General features: G+C 37.6%; 1 protein-coding gene across 2 annotated transcripts; it reads left to right on the plus strand.

Moving 5' to 3' along the window:
• Positions 1-596: 596 nt before the first annotated feature.
• On the plus strand, positions 597-8,029 carry VCAM1 (vascular cell adhesion molecule 1). Of its 2 annotated transcripts, none has more exons than XM_056497956.1 (7): positions 597-809; positions 1,518-1,796; positions 2,474-2,791; positions 3,010-3,282; positions 3,911-4,174; positions 4,599-4,865; positions 7,065-8,029. In XM_056497956.1, the coding sequence occupies exons 1-7, from the start codon at positions 746-748 to the stop codon at positions 7,223-7,225; spliced, it is 1,626 nt and encodes a 541-aa protein (XP_056353931.1). In that variant the 5' UTR covers positions 597-745; the 3' UTR covers positions 7,226-8,029. The 2 variants fall into 2 exon arrangements, with proteins under 2 accessions (XP_056353931.1, XP_056353932.1); XM_056497957.1 differs by having other exon boundaries at positions 603-809; positions 7,068-8,029.
• The last annotated feature ends 6,928 nt before the right edge of the window (positions 8,030-14,957 follow it).

The raw sequence follows: 14,957 nt of genomic DNA on the forward strand, positions 1-14,957 counted from the left end.
ACCTTCCACAGCCATACATTTTGGAAACCTTCCAGGGAGGATAATTCTACCACTGCCCTGGACAGCCTCTTACAATGCCTGGCCACCCAATATTAGTTTATTCCGTAAATTTGAACAATATGAGCCTGAAACAAGCTGATTAAGTCAGATCTCCAGATTTTTGTTATCTCATGCATTTCTTAATTTTTAGAGACCAACAATACTTAGGAGGAACATGAGTAATAACACCTCTTAAACTGGTAGCACATTCTTCAAAGGAAATACTGAGTCATGTAATGTTATTTACAGAACTGAGCATTGTTAGAACTGTTCTGAAGACTCAGTCCCACAAAAATATTTTTGTTAAAAACAAATTTGAATAACTTTTTTGTCTGCAATATAGTTACATTGGACTTACGCACATTCTTTTATTTCATTCCTGTTGTTTGCAGGATAAGATCTGAAACAGATTTTTTCAAATGTAGTAGGCACTGTATTTACAATTGTTGCAGTTTGTTTTCCTGGGCTTTCACAAAAGCAGCAGAGGGCGCTGAGCCAGCGGACACCGCCCGATCCATGTGGGTCTCCTCCTCCCTGCCCTGGATTTCCCCGTCCAGGGATTTCCCAAGGGGAGCCTTTATAAAGAGCACACTGCAGCTCTTATATTAAGCTATTACAGAGCAGCAAGATCTCACAGTGCTTCTTCACAGGAAATAGAAAGTAAACTTTTGAATTTACTTTCTTTACCCAGTAACAGCAATTATAAATGTTAAAAGAGATGGGAAGGACAAGCCTGGCTGTGCTAGTAATTTTGTGTGTGTTAAGGACTGGTAAGTTGGGGAACGTGGGGTTGGTGATGCTTGTTTTATTTGTTTTAACTTTGTTAAGTATAAACTGACCTAAAATTTACTGTTTGATCTTTATTTCTCTTTTCTCCAGTTACCTTTGCATTTCAGTGAATACAACTGACAATTAAGTAGTTCTGTCAAAATGTCAGGAGGCTTTGTTTGACATTTACTTTGAGCTTTTCTGTGCTCTGCAATGACTCAGTCGTTTTCCTATTGAGTTTGCTGAAAGACAGTCTAGGAGACAACTGCATGCTTGATTTTTACAGTCATTCCTGACAGTATCTGGCAAGTTTGGTACTAAATGTCCTGTTGAAAATGTTCCTGCTGTTGTCTTTGCCATCTACCTGCTACTTCTCCTCTCAAATGTTACAAAGTGTTAGAACCAGATATACCTGACAAAAAAGTTATTATGTGCCAATGCGTTTATTTAAATTCGGTTTATGCCATTTTATACATGAAAACTGTCTGTTAATCACCTGAGCCTGTATTGTCTTTGACAAAAATAGCAATGTTTATCGGGTGTTCTGAATTTGTAAACCACACTATGAGCTTTATTAGTTTAACTTCCACACAACCATAAAGAACTGAAGCACAAAGACCTCATGTCACAGAAGAACATAGGAGGAGAAGAAATAGGAAGATAAAAACTGAGAAAGGTGCTGAACTGATGTGTGTTTTCCCTTTTTGTAGTTAAAGCTTTTGAAATGGAAATTGTACCTGCTGAGAAAATTGTGGCACAGATTGGAGACACACTCATACTCACATGCAATACTACTGGCTGTGCATCACCAAGTTTTTCCTGGAGAACACAGATGGACAGCCCCCTTGGAGGAAAAGTCAGCAACTACAGGACACATTCTACATTGACTATGAATCCAGTTAGCATTGCAAATTCTCATTCTTATCTGTGTACTGTCGTGTGTGATGACAGAGAGAAAAAGGAGAAGAGTATCGAAGTTGAACTTTACTGTAAGTAAAAATGTAAAAATTTCTTTAAATAGTACATGTTGATGGAAAAATCAATAATTTTTTGGGGCATTGTGGTTATCAGTTAACTTTTAATTCTAGGATAATGAGTCTGTTTTAGCTCAACATATGCTTCCTTCTAAGATTCTGTTGTATGTCTGTTCAGGACACTTTCTTAGCCCTTTTCTGCTTAGGTTTCTGCACTGAAGATTGTATGTACTAGTATTATTATTTTTGGTAATCCTTGAAAGCCAAAACATACACTTGCCTGAATGCATTCCCAGAGCTCAGGGAGAAAAAAATCAAAGACTTTGTAGTGCAGGGGAGTAATTCAAATGTCCAAACCTACCAGCCCAGAAAACAGGATAGCACTAGTGTATGGATTGCTCTGAATGCCTACAATTTGGCAGCTGTATCACTGCTTAGGTGCCATGCTGAATCTTATTAGACCTGTTGTGCTCATGTTTCAACAGAAGTACAAATAAAATTCTTGTTAGTGTATGAACTGCTTATAAAAGACCTGTAGGTCTTCAGATCAAGATATGTCTTGTAATAATGTTGATAGAACGTCATGTTCTGAGCACCTCTAAACTCAAGATATTTGGTGTCTGGATCTTGCTCTTATGTTGACCCTACAATTTATCTCTTCTTGTCTAAAGAAATTGATTTTATTCTTTTAGCTTTCCCCAGTGATCCTGTCATTGAGATCAGCCCATCCTTAGTTGCTGGAGAACAAGCCACTGTAAGCTGTAAAATTCCTGATGTGTATCCTTCTCACCACCTGGAAGTCCTCCTAAAGAAAGATGAACATGTTCTTCATGAGAAAAATTTTTTTGAAGATGACAGCACAGAAACAGAGACCAAAATTGTGACACATACATTTCATCCCACGGCTAAAGATATTGGGAAAGAGATTACCTGTGTGGCCAGGTTACTAATTGCTGATATGGATTTTGAACTCAAAGAAAGAACATCTTCCCAGAAACTTAATGCAAATTGTAAGTATTTTTGTATGAGAGCTTTGTCTAGTTTAGCTTCAAAGCTTCAAGCAAAACATCTTACTAAGTCTGGAAAAATTGTTCCACTGTGCTACTGGAATACACATTTTTCATTTTTTGGTGTTGTGTGACATATACTTCTAGAAAGGCTAGTGTTAGAGATGTGCACGTCATTCTTCATTTACACACTGATCTTATCTTCTTTTGTTTTCTTACAGTTGGTCCACAGAATACTGTCATTGCTGCAACTCCAGGCAACTCGTCAATGGAAGGAGACACTCTGAACCTCACTTGTGTTACTCAGAGTAACCCACCAGCAAAAATAGTTTGGAGTAAATATTTGGCTGAAGAAAGCATTCAGCATCTGATAAAAAACAATGTTCTTTCTATTCCCCATGTGCATTTCAATGACTCAGGACGGTACATCTGTGAAGTAATCAATCCAGTAACTAATAAAACAGAGAAAGCAGCAATGGACATTATTATACAAGGTACAACTCTGCTTGAGTTTCACTTGTATTATCCTGTACCTAACTGGGTGATCTCTGTGAGGGTGGAGCATAGTCAAACATCAAAAATTAGGAAAATATGAGGCTTTCCTTGTTACATATTCAGAATTCAGCTTCAATTTAAGGCTGTTCCTCATGGGCTGTACTTTTTCTTTCTATATTTAATTTTCAGCTTATTCTCTCAGTACTGCTGTTGTATGTGCACAGTTCTATACATTTCCAAAAAGCAACACTAAAAGTCATAAAAGAATCTGAGAAAGTGATGGGGACACACACACTGAAATATATGAAATATATTGAAATATAATGTGTGTACCAATTTCACAGGGACATCAGAGTCTCCTTCTTTGAACTAGAAGTTTTAGTCATTAGTAATAAATTTAATAGGCATTGAAGGGTAAAACTGTTTTGGACATAATAATATTATTGTTGTAATATTTTATGATTGAGTAATAGACTGGTGTTTTGACAGAGCCAAAAATCTTAGATTGAGTCTGGGATCAAAACCAAAGTAAACAGATCCTTGAGCAAGCAATTCCTGCTTTCTTAAAACCCGCTCCATCTTTAGTACCTTTGCATTGCTCTAACAGCCTTTTCTTTTGTCCTGCAGGTGCTCCAGTCATTACAAAACTCTCCATTGAACCTTCTACAACAGTTCAAGAAGGAGAAAATGTTTCCATACAATGTTCTGCTGAAAGTAACCCTCCTCCCAAGATTATTTTAAGGAGAAAATCTGACAATGCAGACATGAGGCCTTATAGTGCCAGAAGTATTCTTCTTCCATCTGTGATGTTCCAAAATGGAGGAGACTATGAATGTCTAGCAGAAAATAAGTTTGGGAAGAGCAAAAGTGAAATCACACTTAATGTGAAATGTAAGTATGTGTAAAGTTTCCCCATTCATTTTAAAATAATTATTTAGTTCTTCAGTGATAAATATAGCTATCAAACTAAACAAAACCCTGTGAGAACAAAAAATCATCATAGTCCTCTGCTTTTCCCTAAGAAAGGAGCAGTGCTGATGAACAAAACAAAGTCATTAAATCTTTAATGTGATGACAGTTTTTAGTACAGATCTGAATGAGTGAGAAACTGATCTACATGGTTAGAATTATTTGGTTAGAATGTTTAGGCTATGGAGGCTTTGTATGGAAACTCTGATGATTTGTGCTTTACTTTTGTTTTGAGAATGAAAAAGAAATTAGCTTTGGGAGGGTGACAATCTAGTATCCAATAGGATATGTTGCATCCATCTCTAAAAAATCCAGTGGTTATTAACTATAGGACTTTTCCTTTCAGATGGACCAAAGAATACCATGATCACTGTTATCCCCACTGCTGCTCTTAAAGAAGGAGAAACTGTGACAATGAAATGTACTAGTTCTGGTAATCCAGCTCCTGTGATCTCCTGGAAGAAAAAGAAGGCCAATGGGGAGTCTGAGAAAATTTCTAAAAATGCAACTTTTACTATAAGGAACTTGCAAAGTCAAGATCTTGGGCTTTATGAATGTGAAGCTTATAATCAATTTGGCAAGGAAGAAAAAGCTGTGAAATTATATGTTCAAGGTTTGTAGAACAAGATAGTAAACAAGTTTTTTGGTTTTTGTATTTTAAGTCCAGATCTTTTGAAGAATGAGGTAATTGTGTCTTTGATGTCAGTGGAGTTAAAAGGTGGCCCTAATGTCACTAAGTGATTTAGGAAGCTTTAAATAATAAAAGTGTGAATTCTACCTTAATCCAGATAGCTTATGAAAAGTTCTTAAACCAGCAGGACTTCCATCACTCCTTCCAACTGACAAATGTATGCATGAGGTAAAGAAGGTATGCAGTGCCTGGAAGGAATTATCCTTCCAAGCAGGCCTCAGTGGATATCTGCATAGGAAAGATTCAAGGAGACAGTACGTGCTGAAGCTGCTCTGTGGTACCACTGCTCCTTGCTTCTTCCCTAAGCTACAACTCTCTTTCCTGCTCCTGCATTTAAGCTACAAGAAATGCTGATTCCATAACTTAGACAGAATGATAGCAAAGTTTCATTTTCAATAGTAAATCAGACTTCTCTGCTTTAGCTCTGCTGCTTCTGCCTATTGCATAGCAACAGTGTCTTGCTTAGTGTCTTGCTTATTGGCTCACTTCTGCCACCAATTCAGTTCTCTTCCCTGTTCTTTACTATTTTTATAGCTGCACCATAAAATAACACTTTTGGTTTCCCCTTCAAGCAAAGCAAATCAAGGACAAAGTGTTACCATTCCTTGCATATCTGCAGGTGTTATATCTCTTAGGAGTAGTCAGTAAAAGAAAGTTGGTGATGGGTTCACAACCCTTGAAACAGTGGATAGCAAATATACCACAGACAGGACTCAGCTAAGGGATGCAGGAAAATACAAAGTTAATGAACTGTGGGAGTAGCCTCAGCACATAGTACTTGTGTCAAAGGTTAGTTAACACAACTGCTGTGCAGAGTTCATATTAGGATTTGTTTTATACAGAGTGACATCTTCAGTTTCATTAAGAGTGAATTGTCCTTAAAAAATGGCGTGAATTGCACAGCTTCTTGTCATAAGTGATAGGATCTTAATGCTAATGAAAACTTCCGTCCAAAACAGCGGATGCATAAAATAATTGCTGCTTCAAAATTTTTCATATTTTCACTTCATCTTTTGAAAACAGGATATAAAATTGCAGAACTTTGTGAAGAAAAAATACAGTTCTAGGACTCCTTCCTTTGCCTTTTCAATTTTTCTCCTGAAAAAGGACATGTCTTCTTGAAAGAGGACATCAGCCTCTGGGTTGTCTGTCTGTGCCCTTTCATGAACTCAAACAAATAAACAGTGAATTTGAAATAAAAAAAGAAGAGGGTCCATATAATGTAGAAATTTTGCAAAATACTCTTTTAATTGATAAAATTCTTTTTGTCAACTGCTGTTGGCTTCAGTGGTGAAGGACAGCTGGTGACAGAGCACTATCTAAAGCTATATGTTCAACTATTACAGTTGGCCCATTAATTGGATTAGTATTTTGCATGTAGAAGCTGCTGATGCCTCCTGAGTTTTGCTTCTGTTTGTTGCTAAATCCTACCTTGCATTTCTTTTCAGTTCCTCTCCAAAATATTACTATGTTAGTATATCCATCAGAAAATGTTAAAGAAGTAGAAAATATCACTGTTACATGTAGCACATACACCCTCAGAGATGGTCCTGAAAAAAAGCCCATGAGGAGAAATTATTCTGCCATCAGTGACTGGAAAATTTATAATCTGCAGTGTCACCAAAAATTATACAAGCATATATGTCCTTCATATAAGCATATATGTCCTTCATATTTCAGGTTGGAACAATATTAAAGAGATTGAGACCAGTTGTAGGTAGCTGGGTCTGTTGCCTTAAACCTATTTTGTTTGTACTTTTCAGTGAAATTTGTGTCATAGCTCATAGCTGATCCTTGCATGACAGTTTCCTGGGTATAATATGTGGTATTCCTGTTGTATTCTTTGTGAATTTCATGGTATTCTTGGTTGTAGATGATATCAGATAGGTTTAAACTTGCATAGGAAATTCAAGACCAAGATAATGGCTAGGAATTAAAGTATGTGATATGAAGTTGCTGTAGGAAAAAAATATAAGGAAAACACAAAAAGTATGTTTTGTCCATGAAAACAGAAATATGTTCAAATGAAGGTCATTAATAACACTGCTTTTAAAGTGATGCACATGTATCTGTTTCAAACAATATTTACACATTTTTGTTCTCCTTTTGTTCCATTTTCAGCAGGACTGGAAGAACCAGATCAGACGATACCACTGATCATTGCATTCTCATCTGTAGCAGCAGTAGTGGTACCTGCAGTTGCAATTTTGATATACGTGTCAAGACAAGCAAAGATCAATGGATCCTACAGTCTTGTAAAAGCACTCAGGTTGAAAGTTTGATCATGTGAATATAAGTGTTTAGTTGATAATGAGCACACTTATTTATTGCTGTGACTGGTTCTACTCTTCTGTAACGTATGGTAACAAACAAGTGACTTAAGAACAGCACCATGTGATGGCAAATGGGCTTATTTTCATGTTTTATAAGTGTTTGGGTGTTTAAATTAAAGGAAGAGCTAGAATCCTGACCTGTAAATTGATAAATCACTTCTGTGTTGAAGCATTCTGAGCAAAGAGTTCTGAACTAGGTTTGTACATAGTGTATAATTTGTGTTATAAATATGTTCAATTAAATATCAATTTGTAAAACTGAAGTTTTATTGCAGCTGTACAGAGAATTTTTGTTAATTCAAAGATATAAGTCAGTATTGCTTGAGCTGATCAGGTGATTTTTGTTTTGTATTACTCTGCAACATTAATGTTTTTTATATAATTTGTCTGTGGTAATGTTTGGAAAATGTTCTCTTTTCACTGATATTGCCATAAACTTTACCTTCCCTGAAGTTACACAATCACTGGGCTATGCATTTCTAACAAATTTAAACTAATTTAAGCCTTCAAGGCTCATTCATGAAACATTTTATTTTAAATATTATTTTAAAAATGTCTGGGGTTATAATCTTGTAAGTTCTAGGACTGCTAAAATATTCTTGCTGGCTTCAATCATTCTCAGATCAATGTCAGAATTCCATTATTTTGTGATGAGCCAAATCAGACCCTTCTTGTAAAGTACAAGCGGATTGTAAATATGCTTTACAGATTTCCATTGCAAAATAAAACTACCAGTAGATTTCTTTGACTAAATCCCCCTAGTGATGCTTGTTTAAGATTATGCCAGAATACACATTTCTGTGGAAGGAAATTGTTCTTGGCAGCAGCAGTTGTGGGTGTCATGGGAAAGGCACAAGCAAGGCCACCAGCAACCTCAAGGCATAGCAGGGGGCACAGGCAAAATCTGTGCACCTCAGCAATGGTGGGTGAATTGTTTCTTGAAGAAATGCCCTTCACAAGCTCCTCATTGTGGAAATCTAAACCATGTGCTTGACAATTTTCCTTTAAACAGAGAATCAGTGTCCATGCTTCGCTCTGGTTAGTGCCTCTTCCACCTCACACTTTCCAGTGCTGGCAAAACAGCTGGGAAAGTAGTGGACGTCCTGTGCAGAAGCAAAGATGGAGGGAAAGAGAGGTGGAATTTGATAGTATTGCTCCTTCCCTCCCTTATCCTGACTAGCAGTGGTGCTTTGACTGATCTGGGTGATGATGTTCAGCACCAAAGGCAAAGTTGTGGGTGGTGCAGGCTCTATGGCTGAGCAGTTGAAATGCATCCTGATGCACTGTGGCCTGATCCACTGTGCTAAGGTGGGCCTGGCCCCTCCAAACTTGCACAAGAAGCTCAAGCAGAGATATGGGAAAAGAATATATCTTTACATTATACACATGGTAGCTGCCAACAGCAATGCAAATGTGGGTGCCAGCTCTGGGATGAGGCTAGCTCTAGGTTGAGGCAGCGGTGCATATCTCCCATATTTTTTGTAGTATTTTCAGCAGTATTTTGTGCACAGTAAATCAGTTCATGCAGAATGTCTATCTAGATTGGAAAGGAAGGTTTGGGGGTGTAGCAGAAAAATGGGAGATCAGTGTGGACTTGGCTTGGAGGAATGTGAGCATGCAGTAGGAGGGTGAAGAAAAGATTGAAGACAGAGAAGGAGGAGAGCTTTGACAGGCCCATGACACAAATTTCTTGGAGGTGGTGCCAGGCATATTTATTCAGAATAATGTCAGGCCTGTCTCAGTGCTGTCTTGTGAATAAACCAGAAAGCATTATTTTTTTCTACTGTGCAGAACTTTGGTGCACACACATTTTGCCTTATCAGTGAGGTTCTGGTGTCTGTATTGCAGGAAGAATAGCTAGGAAAGATACAGAGAAGGAGGACTGGAAAACAAGACAAAACAAAATGCCTGGGACTTTCCAGTTTGGAGAAAGAATGCTGAAGGAGGAGGGGCTCTGACTGATGTTTTCCAAATTGTGAAGGCAGTTGATAGCAAGCAACAGATGCAAAACTGTTTGCTAAATCATGCAATTCCAGAATTACAGGATATGCAAACTAAGGAGAAGGTGGTTTAACAAAAATAATACAACAGTACTTTTTTACAGGGTAAATGTTAATCTACTGGAAGCTGCTGCAGAAGGGTCAGTGGGATAACAGTATCAATTGGTTCAAAAGCAGAATGGAAAATAGGCTAAAGGTCCATAAAAAATAAAAGAAAGGGAGTAGACAGAAATGTACTGTCAACATCCCTAATTCAATGGCCATTGATGCTGAGCAATCCTCAGGATATATACCAGAGAAAGTGGGCAGAGTATGATATCCTGAAATAGTGTCTTTCACTGCTGGAGACATCTTGGGATGGGTGGGTTACTGGTGAGACCCACCAAGGTATGCCTTGCCTCCTTACTCCTCCTCTGAGCAGCCTTGGCCAGACCTTGCAGAAGGGCCATGAAAGTTCCTCTGCTGTTTTTGCCTCGCCTGTGGACTGAAAAGATGAAAGATGGGTGGGAGAGAAACAGGAGCCATCTTGCAACAGTGCTTTGGTGCTTGAGTAGTCTTTACTGGAAATTCCTCCACAAGTTTCTAGCATTCTTTCAGCTGTTAGTTTTGTCAGTATTTCTGATTCAGATATGGATGTTAATGTCCACGTGGCTTGTCTGCCTTCTCAGGACCTGAATTAAGGTATTAAGTGACTTAAGTCAATAGGAATTGCCCTTTGATTTCAACAGGGCCAGCTTTTCCCCCAGAAACATTAAGTGAATAGCTAGAACTTCTAGTTCCCATTTTAGGAGAGGTTGCTCTTGTGTGGGCAGTGAACTTCCTAGCAGTGAAATCACAAAGAAAGGTCTTGCCAGGGGATTTCCTGCCCTACTGTCTGACTCTCGGTATTTTCCAGGGAACTTAAGGATATCAGTAAAAGCTTGTTCTATGAAGATTGAAAGTTCACAGCCAAATAACTTCTCTTTTTATTCAAAATTACAGAAGGAATATTGCTTCTCCTTATACAGTTTCTCACCAAGAAATCTGCAGAGCCTCTGCCTTGTCAAAAAAGTTATGAACAGCAGCTCCAGCTTAGCAAGTGGTTTCAAAGCTGCCTGGAGGTCTAGGTAAGAATCCCTGCCACAGGGCTTATCTTTATGATCAGGAAAGTGGTCTGTAAAGCAAGAGCTGTGACAGGTCCCCTCAGGTTTTCTCTATAAAGTCACTTCACAAGTTATAGATTTGCATTTTCCCCTGTCTGATCTGTGCTCAAGCGTAGCTTTGTCTTTTTTTCTTCAGTTTAGCCCAGAAATACCATTGGGCAATGCTCCTGAGAGTCTGGTGGTTGCAAATCTCACTCCCTGAAGTCAGTTCAGGATGTATTCTTTCATGTAAAGCTCAAACAGGAAAAGATACATATTTTAAATGTCTCCAAGAATGCTTTCAAATAAATTTTTAAGTATACTGACAGGAACAATTAATATATCCCATGAGAGAGATGCTGTTATCTGCTGGAGATAATATTGCTGGCCTTGTATTTGAATGGGCAGGCTCCTCCTCTTTTCAGGGACTTACACAGTCTGATCAGGATATTTAAGGCCAAATGATAACCAGTTGTCTCTGAATGGGGCAGCCATTCAGCTTCATGGACTTGCTGCTGTGTCAGACATGTAATTTCTTTAAGCAGAGTGTTTTCCCCTGTAAAGGATCTCATCTGGAAATTCCTCACAATCAGAGAGTATGCAATTGTCCTTGGTTATTAGTAGTGACCTTCCTGTCTTATATACATGGTCTACTCTATAATCCAAATTTTCTGTCCTTTTTCACCATTCTACCCAAATGATAATTGTATGCTGTAATCAAGTCATCTCTTATTTCTTTGATAAACTAAAGACATAGGGCTGTTGGAAGCCTACATTTATCAGGCCTTTTCTACAGCAGTAAATAATCCTTGTAGTTTCTTTGAAATCCACCCCCAGCACTACATATACCTTTTAACATGAGGCAAAAAAACTTTGTCAAACCAACCAGTCTGAATTTTACTTAGACTATTCAACTGAGCAATCAAAACCTGACAGTTTTTGACACTACACTCAGTTTGAAGGCCACTTCACATTTAAGAAAGAAGTGATTATATCAGGGAAACTCCCTCTATTGTTCCACTGTTATGCAGCTCAACAGTTTTTAATCCTCACAGTCTTTTGGAATCCACATGCTACATATCCTGCCACCAAAGTGGTGCAAGTTGTGTTAGCAGAAGTATGGAAATGCTTGTGAAAAACTGATGTGCTTTACTCTTAGCTACTGAGCATCTTAGTAGTGTTTTGTTCCAAGTACCTGGGTACCCTGCAGGTACAAAAGCAGGAAAATCTCCTGTTCACCCTTCTGCCCTTCTCACCTTAGGAGTTCTGGTGCTGCTGAAGTACAAGGAATGGCCAAATGTGTGGCTGTGAGATACAGGGCTGGGAAGTTCCCTTTGTTTTCAAGTCCTTGGTTCCTCTCAGTGGTTCTGCTATGTTTAAGGTTCACTGCAAATGAAACAAGAGAAACAGTTTTTTGACAGGTTAAAAATTTACCCTTTAAGGGTGCCTTTTACTTTCTGCAATGTGAAGAAATCGGGCCATTTAAATATGAAGATTTATTTTTTTCAAAAGGCAGATACATATTTTATAAATAGATGTGATGGGGGGGGGTCTGGGACACTGTGCTTATGTGACAATTACTTTCCTTTTTTTTTTTTAATTGCAGTAATAAACACTATGTCCATATGTGTTAAAAGAGAGAGGAGCAGATGAGGAAAGTAAGATCATTTGACTTTAATCCTTTTTGCTGTGTGTGATTGTAAAATCGAGAATGTTCTGCCCTAATGCTGCTGGTTTTTTCTCTTAAATATTTTTCCTTTCCTTTTGAATGAGAGGCAGATATGGGACATCTGCTCTCAGCAGCTGAAAGAAATGGTGGCATATGATGTTCCAACACAGATGTCATGTCTTGAACACTCCCACGTATTTCCAACTGTTCTATTTCATGTTGTTATTGTTTCATATTTATTGGAGATTTCCAGTGATGGAGACTATCAGTTTTTACAGTGATGTAACTTTGAGACACTGCTACCAGTTGAGCCACAGAGCCTCTTTGCTAGTCTAACCTGGTAGATTAAACTATTTTTTTCATTCCCAGGCACTTGGTGTACCGGGCAGAGAACAGCACTTCACCCTTTGGTACCATTGCTAACATGCAGCTGAGAGAACTTCAGGGCATAGGGCTGTGATATTTACTTGACTTTCCACTAATAGGCTCAAACAACAAGATATTACCACAAATTGTGCATTCATTGGCTTGTTTCTATATCAGGAATACATACAAAATAGAGCTAAAACACAACTGCATTCATTTTTTAAAATGACATTGAAAATACATTTACTATTTTTTCTGTTGATTTCCCACTCAACTAAAATTGAATATTTTGTCCCTTCGTTTATATCCAAGCATCAAAACAGTTGATGAGGTTAAGACAGTATGATTCTTCACTGTTGAATAATCATTCAGGCATTTGTAACTGAAAACCATGCAGAAATAAATATTTTGGTGAGCTAATTTAGGTTTTGTAGATAAGCTCTGGGAAAAAGGAAAGAAAATTTCCTTCTTACAAACAAAATGAAGTTGCAGCACCACATTGTTGTTGAGGCTTTTGTTCTAGTTCATATTCACAAAGGAGCTGGTCCTGATAACAGAGCAGGCATAGAGCAGATAGCAAGATTTTGTTTTTATTGATTAAAGATCACTTCTTTTGAGAAATCATGACAATGTTGGCATAAGTGGCTTTTCCCAAGTTGTCTGAGGAGAAATAAAAAGCAAGAACATGGCAAAATCAGGCTCTGCTTTCTTTGTCTGACAGCCAAAAAAGTATATCTGTAGAAGCAGATAAAGAAAATAATAGAGTGCAAGAGAATATATTTCCACATCTAAAGGTAAATTCCTAGGCTGAAATTCTATGTTCAAAACACAAATATACTGAAATATCCCATTTATTTTATTGTATGTATAAGTTTTTTGTCAGAACTTAATGATTCTCTTGTTTTTGTTTAGTGGTGTCTGTGGTAGCAAGCAGTTGAAGAGCACACTTTACCTGTAGGGTGTATGTGTGATTGTTCCTGTTTTCCTTCTTGTGTTTAGCTCACTGTTAATTCAGTAAAATAAGAAGGTATAAACGTCCAATATTCACTTCTTCAAACATGAAAATCTACATTATAAAAGCTGTTGTGCTTTTTAATTAGCAAAATCCTCTTGCTGCAAAAATGAGAGACAGGTGAGTAGATGTGAGTTATGATCAAGGCACCTGTTTAGCCTTGGGATTGATTTAATAGGGAAGAGCAGTTAAATTCTGTGTGAGATTGCTGCTGAATCACCCACAAGATTTCTGCAGTCTTTTTCTGGATGCATATGCATAATTTTTGAATGAGGCAAAATTAAGAAGGTAACAAGATAATTGTAGAAAGATTCAGTGAAAGGAAAATTATGTTCCTTATGATGTAGAGCATCAGAATGACCACACTATCTTAAGCCAAGGTTTTTAAACAGCAGCAGGTGAAACTGAATCCTTAAAAAAAGCTGTAAAATCAACAAGCAAGCTAATATGCTCTCTAAATGCACTCCCAACCTCCAGTTTCTTTGAAGCTCAGGAGTTTCCTGAGTCAGAGTTTTCTTCACTGCATTAGTAACTTGCAGGGGGCTTGTTTGCTGTTCATCTTGTCACTTGAAATTATGTAAATCCATAGCATGCACAACATCCTTGTTTTCAAGAGAAGAAGCACTGCTTTGCTGAGTTTGAGATCTTATGCTAGTATGTTTGGGAGCTTTTCAAAGTTCTGCCTTACACTGTTTTGGTTTGTGTTCTTTTCAAAATGGGAGAAGGTTTGAGCCATCTTTCAACACTGAGCTATCTAGATTTCTAGATAATGTCTGGGACACAAGAGAATGTAGTGTGAAGAACTCTGCACAGCATTGCCACAAGCTGTCAACAGCAGGAGAGAGGGACTTGGCAGTGATCCCACAACCTAGCTGGAGAGCTGAATGTTCAAGGCCTATTAAGGAGTAATTCTGCATAAATTTATATTGCCAATTACTGTGTTTAACATGGTACAGGTGAGTAATCAATTACTTTCACATTTGAGGAACTCTCACTTAGATATTTAATATTCAAGTACAACAAAGCTGGGGATGGCTGTGACAGTCATGTTCAGGACTAGCAAGATCAAGACCAGCTACCACACCTGCTCTTGTTCTTTGCAAAAAAAAAAAAATGAAAGCCTTCCTGATCCTTTGCACAAAAACCTGGGGAAAAATTTTGAGGTAGGTTACTTGGATTATGGGAGAATAGTGTTTTTGATATATAGAAATCTGGACCAGACAGTATTAATGAATTACTAATGCATTGTTAAATGTCCTAATTTTAATAAGAGTAATAATAAAACATGATAAAGACTATAAAACAGGTAAGAGTGAAATATTTGGAATCTTACTGGATTGGTAGAACAGTCTTTAAAACTTACAGAATTTTGTAAAAGATTGTTTGCATAGGTATAGTTACCACTGTTAATGACAAAAATTTAATTTCAAGGTAGCATTTTGTATGATTTATCAAAATGAATATGTGAAACAATAGACCAATAGCATGAAGCACAGATGAAACAAGAGCTTCT

The sequence above is a fragment of the Oenanthe melanoleuca genome, chromosome 8 (assembly GCF_029582105.1).
Source record: "Oenanthe melanoleuca isolate GR-GAL-2019-014 chromosome 8, OMel1.0, whole genome shotgun sequence".
In the NCBI taxonomy this organism is placed as follows: domain Eukaryota; kingdom Metazoa; phylum Chordata; class Aves; order Passeriformes; family Muscicapidae; genus Oenanthe; species Oenanthe melanoleuca.

What these genes read in the sequence shown, in the direction of transcription:
- VCAM1 (XM_056497956.1), top strand. Translation starts at nt 746, where the DNA reads ATGTTAAAAGAGATGGGAAGGACAAGCCTGGCTGTGCTAGTAATTTTG. An exon ending in TTTGTGTGTGTTAAGGACTG is followed by an intron (nt 810 to 1,517) that starts GTAAGTTGGGGA and finishes CCCTTTTTGTAG; the next exon opens with TTAAAGCTTTTGAAATGGAA. An exon ending in AATGGACATTATTATACAAG is followed by an intron (nt 3,283 to 3,910) that starts GTACAACTCTGC and finishes TTTGTCCTGCAG; the next exon opens with GTGCTCCAGTCATTACAAAA.